This window comes from Argentina anserina, chromosome 6 (assembly GCF_933775445.1).
Source record: "Argentina anserina chromosome 6, drPotAnse1.1, whole genome shotgun sequence".
Lineage (NCBI taxonomy): Eukaryota > Viridiplantae > Streptophyta > Magnoliopsida > Rosales > Rosaceae > Argentina > Argentina anserina.
In genome coordinates, this window is record NC_065877.1 from 8,694,006 (window position 1) to 8,704,346 (window position 10,341).

At 35.8% G+C, this 10,341-nt stretch overlaps 1 protein-coding gene across 2 annotated transcripts; it reads right to left on the reverse strand.

Annotated features, from left to right (window-relative positions):
* Positions 1–948: 948 nt before the first annotated feature.
* LOC126798287 (uncharacterized) lies at positions 949–7,443 on the reverse strand. 2 transcript variants are annotated; one of them, XM_050525206.1, is made up of 8 exons: positions 6,966–7,443; positions 5,798–6,283; positions 4,332–4,497; positions 2,541–2,838; positions 2,075–2,147; positions 1,909–1,999; positions 1,741–1,820; positions 949–1,472 (listed from the first exon to the last, which is right to left on the reverse strand). In XM_050525206.1, exons 1-8 carry the CDS (start codon positions 7,047–7,049, stop codon positions 1,233–1,235), a joined length of 1,518 nt encoding a protein of 505 aa, XP_050381163.1. In that variant the 5' UTR covers positions 7,050–7,443; the 3' UTR covers positions 949–1,232. The 2 variants fall into 2 exon arrangements, with proteins under 2 accessions (XP_050381163.1, XP_050381164.1); XM_050525207.1 differs by lacking the exon at positions 6,966–7,443 and adding an exon at positions 6,492–6,616.
* Between the last annotated feature and the right edge of the window lie 2,898 nt (positions 7,444–10,341).

The following is a 10,341-nucleotide window of genomic DNA, read 5'->3' on the forward strand; positions in this document are numbered from 1 at the left end:
AGCACTGTTTTGGGACTACAATGGGGGAGCACTTGCTCTTTCCCAACTTTCTTCCTTTTTTTCTTTCCTCTATGCTTGAATTATCTTTGCATGTTTTTCATTAGTCATACATTGTGGGCAATGCATGATTAAGTGTGGGGGAAGGGCATATACATTCGTTAGTCGTTTTTGTGTCATTAGAAACAAAATTGTTCCTTATTTTTCAATTGTCTTTGAGTCGTATGTCTTTCAATTGTCGATGATGAACTTATATTTCTAAAATTATGACTGATAGAGGATCACAAGATCAAGATGATTTCTAAATGTTATTCTTTGGTTAATTGGGATGCATGGGTAACATGTAGATATGTAGTAGATATGGCTTTGTTACATTGGTACATAATGAGCATGCTAAAACAAGTTTGATTCATATACTATGTGAGTTTTTTAGCTATATATGCACTTTCTTTTCTGAGTGTTTAATCTATCTTTTCTTAGCTATGTTCTTTGTAACCGATTAATTTGCATGTCATAGCTGATAGCTCTTTAATGGACTATAATTTACTAGAACTTGCTCTTGTAGATTGTTGAGACTTTATATCATAATATGCTTTAATTTTAAAATGGATTGTTAGATCTTTCTAGGAGTACCACAACCATGTATCCCTACTTGGGACTCCTATATATATATATACCAGAATACCAGATTTAGTTGCATCTGGAAATATAGAGAAAATTACATCCATAAAGCTAACAATTACATCCATGGAACACCACACCGATATCCCTTTCTATAGAGAGAAAATTTGACACTTGATTGTCTGCGTAATAAAATTTGATTTACAATAAAGGAAATGTGATTGTGTCCTTGTAAGCCACACAATCTTTATCAAATCTGCCAACTTTTGACGAGTTAAAAACAATGGGAATCAGTAGCGGTCTTAGAAGATCTATGCTGGTCCGAGTACATATGAGATCAGCTCTGTCAGTTCATTAATCACAAAGGTAACCTTAAAACTTCAGACCCAAAAACACAATCGGTTTTTGCCAAAAATGTCCCACGTAAGAAAGCTCTGTGCTCGGTAATAGCCTAAGATTTAACTTCTGTACTTGCCAAACCAACATATGTTACTTTTCTTTTTTTAAGGGATGGAATGGTTAATATACATCAACGCTAATATTCTCAATACAGATAATTTGTAGTTGCAGTTTAAACTGTAGATGCACCATATGAACGAAGTGACGATTATGAATCAGCTTCCATGAACAGCTACAGCTTGTTGTGTTTCATTTTCAAGCGGCTGAGGAGTTGCTTCTGTTTGTTGTGGTTGATTTGGCTGTGTCACTGCAGCAGTACTATGCTGTTGATTTGACCGAGAAATCCATCTTTCCCTCCATCCCAAAGCCTCAACAATAATAGAATTCCCACACATTGTAACTCCAAACCCTGTAAACGTGGCAAGAAGAACTGACAGAACTGCCTGCATGTGAATCTGTAGACCCACCAAGAACATTATAAGTATCACAGATTCACAGGTAAGAAGCTAAAACATCAGTGCTCCTCATCTAATATTTGGTTTCTTATTCTATTTTGAGACACTTTAAAGTTTTACACTAGCCTCATCAGTAAATTCCTCATTCAACATGTTTGTAACCCAAACGTCCAAAACTAAATTACATTGTTTCACAAAGCAGAAACATCAGTTTTCATGTCTACTTACAAATCTCATCACGACTTAATGTCAGCAGAACATGTCTTACCAATGAATAAAGTAGATGAGCTGAGAGAACCACCAGAAAAAACTGAATAGTTGCATAAACCCAGACAAATTTTCTTTTCACTGGGCACAAAATTGAAAGTCAGAAACATAGAAGATTGGTTGATGCAAATAAAACACTGTACTAATGAAGAATTGTAAGATGGCCTACCCATTGTGGTTGCTGTCATGGATGCCAAAAGACCCAATATACAGGAAAAAGGAAGAGAGAGCGCAATCGCACCTGATCCCATTTTTCCTACCTATGCATTCGATCATAGTAGGTTAGTTTTTAGCAATTGGAGAAAACAAAACCATATAGAAGTTGCATGACATACCAGAAGCTGCTCAAGAAAACAGAAGTATGCGAGCATGCTAACTATGACGAGGATGGGAACATCCTGCCAAACCCTGGAAATATTGCAGTATGTATTAGTTATAGCCTAGAAGGTGGTGTTGTATGTATTAGAAATTAAACTTATACAGGATTCACTCCATTTCTGCATATGAAGAGATCATACCCCATTGACAACAAGTGAAAGATGATCAGGCAAACCATCTGATCTTTTTCATTTATCTCCTTTGAAACTGCATATTATAATCTCAGTCCACTTTCATTTATTGATCTTGGAGTGAATTATAACTCAAGGTTACGAATGAAAGTCCTTAGATTTAAGGGACTATTTTCCTTTTGAGCCAACTTATATCTATCTAGACTAGTAGCTGCATCTTTTCACAACCACTCAAGAAATATAAGAGCAAAGACCCTTCCTGCTCATAACAGCAGTTGTAAATTTCACTTGCCTATATTGAGTAACCTCAGGCTGCAGTGCTCTGTTTCCTCGTAGATTACGTTCTTGAACATTTTGAATTCGTAAAAGCGTAACAGATAGGTTCTGGACCTCTTGCTTGCACACATCACATGTTTTATTACCTTTGATGCTGAACCATTTTATAGCACACTCTTGGTGGGCCAGAGCGAGGTCACCTTTACAGCTGCATTCCATCTTGAGGGTCTCAGCACCTTCCCCCAGTTCAACTAAGCAAATTCGACAAACAGCTTCTTCTTCGGCAATATCTTCACCATCATCATCACTTCCATCTGAACCACAGAACTAAATAAGGCATATGTTGGTGATTGCTGTTTGCAAAACTACAGTTAAAGGTTGCTTCAATCTGAAAATACAGGAGATAATTAGACATAAACCTAATTTTGAAGCCCCCACTTAAATTTAAACCCACACCCAAAAGATTTTTTCAATCTAAACCCAAATTAATTATTTTAACCTAATATTTTTATAACAAATATTTTTCATTTAGAATGGTTTCACTTTTTTACACTCTAGGTTGAAAAATTGAAAATCCTCCTTAAAATTACCTTTAACCAACTTTCTAATTTAGTTAACATTTAATTGTATCTATCATAAATGAAAATTGTAATTTCATTTTGGAGAAATTTGAGAAAATCGGGTATTAATTTAGAGAAATTATAGAATATACAAGAGTGAAACAGAGGTATGATTGAATGAATTTTGATTTGTTTTATTATTTAAGACGATTAATTATTTGAATTTATCATAATGAGCCTTAAATTTTACCTTAATTTTGACTTCTATTTAGTCTCCTATCACTTTATGTTATCAAAGATTTTTTTCATATACTTGGAATATGTTTTTTATTCTCCCACATATTCAGCAGATTGAAAGCACCTATCATAAACCAAAACAACCTTACACACTATAATTTAAAGAACATAATGAAATCCCTATAATTACCCAATTCCAAGATACAGATCTCACTACCTACTAAATAATTATCACTTTACGTAAACTTGTTAAACATATGCAAATCTTGTTACCTATTAAGTAGATTTTAATGCTCTATAGAATAGAACTTCTTACCTCAACCTTAGATGCACAACAAAACCACACCTACTATACAGATACAAATTCAAACCAAATTGTGAAACCCACCTACTCAACAGAATTATGAAACCTACAAATCCCAACCAATACACAAGTAACCATATGAATCATCTCACATATTTAGCAGACTTAAGAAAAAAACACTTATTTTGTAGAATCACGTACTCCACTGAACATTAAGAATTATGTTTTTTACCGGTTACATAGGTTCTTCAGATTTAGCAAACACACACACTGAAAACATAGAATAACAAAAATACATACTCTAAGGTAGTACTTGGGTAAGAGATTTTGGAGGTGACAAAGAATTTCAAAAATGAAGGAATTTCAAAGTATTAATATAAAGTGATGAGATATTAAATTAAAACTACAATTAAGCAATTCAGAAACATACCAAATATATTTATACTAGTGACAAAGAAAGTAATTTTCATCAAGAATAAATTTTATTTCTTATAGCAAATAATTCTTTTTTTATTTCTTGTACGTTCAACCTAATTGAAAAAGTTTTAAAAGTGGGTTTCGATTAAAAAGGGTGTTGATTTTTGGATCTATAATCAATTACCCCAAAATACAGACAGTTGGTATATATATGCTCGCACTTTAGGCAGATTTCTGCAAGGAAAATGATGTAATCAAAAGTGTGAAAATAATCGGAAAGCAAAATTACCATTGTCATTTTTCGGGGAGGTGCATGAAGTTATTGATACAGTTCTCTCCATCGCTCGTGGTGTGGAAGGAATTACTCGAATGACACCACCTAGACATACACTCCCATCTTTATTAAGCACAGGGACTGAATGTGAACGATGAATAGGCAGTTGTTTTCCTCCTTTCTGCAAAGTATAAAATCCCAAAACTAAGGTGTACTGGTGGATACAATAATGAACACAATGTCAAGACCACATTGAAGCATTGAAAAGAATTATAACTCCCTGCAGCAATCAAAATATTAGAGAAAACAATATAAACAAATATATAAAACTCGGGTTAAAGTATGATTACAGAATGGATTAGTGGAAAGCACCCTGCCTGTAATCAATTAATCATGTCCTACGAAACTAATCTCATGTTTATTTTGATATAAACATCCCTGCCGAATATGTCTAACATAACAAAGGGTAAATGGTTACTTTTTTAATCTGAAAAGTCATACTTTCAGTAAATGAAATTAAGGAAAGTCATGGAACCCTTCACAATAAGGTGCTCTGTCACTGCTACATGCAATGGTCTAAATATCGCTTATCGGTATCGTATCGGTCGAGGGGTAAAACGATATATCGGATATATATCAGGGATATATCGATATATATCGGTTTTATCGGATTTGCTTATTTTCAATAAAATTTATAAAATTATACTTTAATATGTACCAAATAAACTAAAAAAACGGTACTAAGTAAATTTAAAAAAATAAATACTTGATTTTGTAACAATTAAAGTACACGAACGACATCTAATAATAAAAATAAGTATTTAAGAATGATTATTTAGACTTAAAATTCATCATATATATAAATTAAAAAATATATATATAATAAAAAATATATAATTTTTTTAAAAAAGAGAGGAAATAAATATTAAAAAATTAAAAAATGGAAAAAAAAAATCACAGTTTGACCGATATTTGACCGTTGACCATCATTTTTGTGTTGATCGATAAATTTTGACCGATATGCCGTTATCGTATCGGATTCGAAATATCGGCGATATATCGGCCGATATATCCGATATTTCGAACACTGGCTACATGTGATGTCAAGGAAACCAATTGGCTTTAGTCATCCCTTAGAACTTTGTTATTGCACAGGAAATTATTGGAGCATACACAAGAAAGTAGAAATGCAAAATTGAAGGAACATTTGTGCATATATAGAGTAAATCTGAAGCTAATTTACTCTCCATTTTCAGGTAATACAATCACATGGGTGATATTTAAGTACGATTGAGTAATACTACATAATAGATTTACATTGAAACAGGTAAGGCTTGACATTCTTGAACCCACGATTCATTTTATGTTCACCTTACCATCTCCAAGTATTGTGATCAACTTGGTTTTTTTTTCCCCTCAACAAATTAACTATTCTCAAGAGGTCAAGTTATAATGTGATAGCTACACATAAGGGAACTTACCAGATCAATTGAGTTCCTTCCATGCATAGACTCTGGATTTGAGTGAGATATTGGGGTTGGAGGCAAGGATGACGTATTCTTCAATCTAGGTGTTAAAAGCTTTGAAAGGGAAAATGTCCTAGAAATTATAGGCTTCTCACGGGTCGCTGTAGGTGTACCTCCGAGTGCAAGAGTAGCAGCCTTCCGAATCTCTGAAGTCGTGTTCTGATACTTGAAACTTAGTTTTGGAAGGAGGCCTTTTATGGTTGACTTGGTTTTTGAGGATGAGGGACCTGGAGATCCACTGACTTTGTTTAAACAAGGGCTGGGTAATGGGGAAAAGTTTACTCTTTTGGGAGTTGGACTAGGCGTTGGGGGCATGTCTATTCTCACAAAATCCTGTTTGGCATTCTCAATAGTTCTTGAGGGTATCTGTAAGGCAAGGTTTTGTCGTCTCCATTGGTGATCAGGAGGTGTGTCTTCAATTATCTCAGTGGAATTTACATCCTGTAAAAGGAACAAGAAAGGTCGCTTAAGATCAGGCAAGAACATTTCTTTTACATCAAATTCACCCAATCAAGTACTAAATATACAACAAACTCATACAATTGAGAAATAATTGAGAATTGCAAACTGAGATCTAGCAGCAATCCAGTTCATTTCACTTTCCAAGGTATGTACAACGGAGGATGTTAAACCAACATAAGGGTAAGACCTATGGTTATCCAGATTGAAGCAAAAGGAAAAATGAAGGAACACAATGATATAAGAGCATCATGATGAACTGACAATGCAGAATCTTAAACCAAACTCAACAGCAAGCTCTCCTTTTTCTCGACCAAAAATGATAACATGCAAGTATAAACAGTTTTAAGAGAAATTAGATCCTATAACTAGACTAACATGATTTTACAAATACCAAGTAAAGTTGAATGAGTTAAAAGTTGGCAGATTATGGATCCCTAAAGCAGTTGATTTATTTCACCAAATCAATGATTGCAGCTGCATATTAGTACTATGATACACCAAGTATACTTCACCCAATTCAAGTAAAGATAAAAACTTTAGCACTGAGGTAAATTATAAGCACATATATCTGGTAAATTGAACAGAGCCAAGGAGTAATGAAAAACATAAACATGAAAGAAACATCACAGAATTCAGCGAGGAAAAGACAAAATGAGGTTACCTCTTGGGGTAAACGGTCAACTTGGGTGGTGGAAATGCCAGCACCATTTTCCTTATCAGAAGCTTCTTCTCCTTCAATAGCCATACTTGAATTCTGACAAAGGCTCCTGCTTCAGGTTCTGCAGATAAAACCCTCAAAGAGGTGAAGTAAATATCAGCTGAAGAAACAAGCAGAGGGACAAGTGGCAGCTGGAATGGAGAGAATAACAGAGAAGAAGGCAGCTCAGAGCGAGAGAGAACGAGAGAGAGAGTCAGGTGACTCGGAAAATGTCAAAGCGGGTTTTATGTTAATTTCTTAAAAGGACCCACGGTTTTGCAACAGGGATTAATTGAAAAGGTGGTTTGGCACCGGCGACAAGTTTATCAAAGGGTTTTAGCTTTTCGGGCATGTGTTTCTGCAGTGGAACATGTGCTAGTTAACTTAAGATCCATTAAAACCACCATTTTCTTCCATGATTTAATTATTAAGAATGACAACCAAACATATAAATACGTTCTACATTTAACTATAGAACGAACTCATATATTTCATATTTAGTTCACAATCTTCACATAGTTTTTGGTCATGAGATACAAGTTTACTAGGTTAGTTCGAAGATATTCCGGTAGAAATTAGTACCGCTACCGACGTTTCTAGCACAGCAAATGCAAGCACAACCAAATGCCTCTTGAGTCCAATGAAGGGCTAACTTTGGTCTGGAATAATGCCCCCAATAAGCTTATATGGAAATCAATTCTACTTCTTCAACTAGATTTTGTGTCTTGAACATGATCTCTCAAGTTTTATCCATATCTGGTGGCCGAAGAAGCTTTACCAGAATGTGACAATTAGTGATCTTGGGGCAGAATTCGTTTGCTTAATTAAAGTTTAATGCTGGATGTTTGGACCGGCCGGAGAATTAGAATAATGAAATTTCTGCCAAGTGGTGAGGTATAGTTCATAGGAAAACATCATTTTCAGGGCAATCCATTCCAGCCCACCGCATAGTTTGAAGTTGTTTTTGTCCTAGTTTAGCAGATTTGAAGTGATTCGGAGGATTAATAATAATCAGGCTGACCATATATTATATATAATCATCATTCAGTAGTATTAGACTATTAGTTGTCCCTTTCAGAAGAGTACATCAGTACAATATAGTTTTCTCCAGAGCACCCAACGTAGCTTAGAGAGGAACAGGCTAGGTTCTGGCGATAGGATATTAACCATGATGTCGACTTCTTATATACAAGATTGGGATATTAACAAATAACAAATCACAACAAAACATCTTTAGAAATAAGGTAATCAAGTAGCACATGTATATATATATATATATATATATATATATAAGAAAATATCGCTCCACTTTCCCGGGAGCGCCCATTCCGAAACCTAGGGTTTCTAGATTTCGTGAGGCACGGCAGCGGCTTCATACTCGGCTGCTCAAGGACGTCTCGGTGTCGGCTACCGCATGCAATCAAGCACAAGAGAAGGCACAATGGTGTCGCCGATCGGTGCCTGAGTTCGATTTATGTTGGAGTGCTCCACTTGGGGTTTGTGTCTTAGAGGACGCGGAATCTCGATTCTGTGGCTGATAGTGTGTGCGGCAACGACGTCTAGTCTCCTTGGTCGGCGCACGGAAACAACCTCTGTCCATGGCTTGCTTTGTTTTCCAGTGGGTGGGCGGACGTCCTTTGCAGGTGCATGCCAATTTGGTTTGTGCGTGGGCGACGGCGACAACATGGCCTTCTGGCCGAGTAAGCCACCTAAGTGATGAAGCGGTGGCAATCCCCACGGTGGTCGGTAGTTGGTTGTTGTTGTAGTCAAGAACGAGGGAGGTTGGTTTGCGAGCTTTTGTGTTGTCGACTGCATCCGTGGCTTGGTGGGCTGGGCCCTATACATCAGCTTCCCTCTTCTTTTTTGTTTGGCTGTGTCTAATTTTTGGCCTCCGTGTGGGGGTGAAAGATCATCCCTCGTGTTTTTTCTTTCGACTTCACTAATATTGAGAGTACGCAAATTGATGTCCTGGGCTTGATGTGTTAGTGTGTTTTGTTGTTAATTTTGATATGAGGGAGTTACTATGCTTTTGCTTTTCATTTTTTCGTTTCAGACTTTGGTTTGTATAATAAATGTGTTTTTGCGCCTTTATTTGTTTTTTTAATTGTTAACGTGTATGTGAGATGACATATCATTTGATCATTGTGGTCGTGGAAGGGCGTATGCCCAATGAAGTTAATTCATTGTAAAAAAAAACAAATCACAACAAAACAAAATATCTTACCAAATCGGGAGTTTTTGTATAAAATCAACACTTCAGAACAATAGTTTCTGATTTATGTATATCGATCAAAGTACTGCGACATAGTTAAGCAAGATATGATCTTTTATATCGATTTTAGTCTCTGTTTCTCAGAACTTTATTAGAGGATGTACATTATAAGCATTTGTTCTACATCTAATTTATTTTTCACCAACAAGAATAATTTAGTTCTGTTGAGATTTTCTCGTGTGTCTACGTGCAACAGAAACTAGTAAAATGGTAGTTCTTGTTAGTTGCATCGTACGCCACTTCAACCACAATAATTATCATTACGATTACGGGTATTAATATTAGCTACTAGCATCAACAAACAATATGTACGTAAATTATACTGAAAGCACAGTTGGAATGGGATTAGATACTCTTAATTTGTTTATGTGCTATGGAAGTCAACTTACCAGAAACGACCTGTATTTGATTTTGATGGCTGAGGTTTATCCTTCATATTTGTAAAGCACTCAAAGCAGCACTATGTCACGCCCCGCCAACCTTCATAGAATTTTCCTTGGACAATATGGCTCAAGGAAGGTATTAGAGATCACTTGTGTATTTTGGAAGCATCTGGAAGACTTTAGAACCCTCCGGAATGTCATAGAAGGTTATAGAAGACTTCGGAAGATCGTAGAAGCTTCTAGAGAGTCATAGAAAACTCTGGAAAGTCTTAGAAGTCTCTAGAAGGTTTGAGAACTTTTTGGACATCTCTGGAACTCTCTAGAACCTTGGAGAGGCTCAAGGACCTAGACCACTCTGGAAGTCTCTAGAATACTCAAGGACTATCTTAGAGTTATGTAGAATTGTATAGAACTCTCTAGAGTCATCTACATTGTACATAGTCCTAGAAATATCTAGAACTTGTAAAGTAGGATGAGGAGGCCTATAAATAGCAAGGCACCCCTCTCATTTGTTCCATCAAGCAATCAAGCAATCTAGCAAGCAAGCTATCAAGTAAACTTGTAAGTTCTCTTATTCAATATAAGTTCTCTTTCGAAATATTCTCTTGCCTTTCAATTGTTCTAGCAGAGCGTTTGCGAGTAAGGCTGACTTAGCATAAGGGAGTTGCTAAGGCCGCACGAGTTG

Bases quoted from the DNA above. Each gene is read 5' to 3' on its own strand.
- LOC126798287 (XM_050525206.1), bottom strand. From the start codon at position 7,049: ATGGCTATTGAAGGAGAAGAAGCTTCTGATAAGGAAAATGGTGCTGGC. The intron at 2,000-2,074 runs GTATGTCATGCA...TCGAATGCATAG, and splicing joins GTTTTCTTGAGCAGCTTCTG to GTAGGAAAAATGGGATCAGG. The intron at 1,473-1,740 runs GTAAGACATGTT...GTGGGTCTACAG, and splicing joins CTCATCTACTTTATTCATTG to ATTCACATGCAGGCAGTTCT.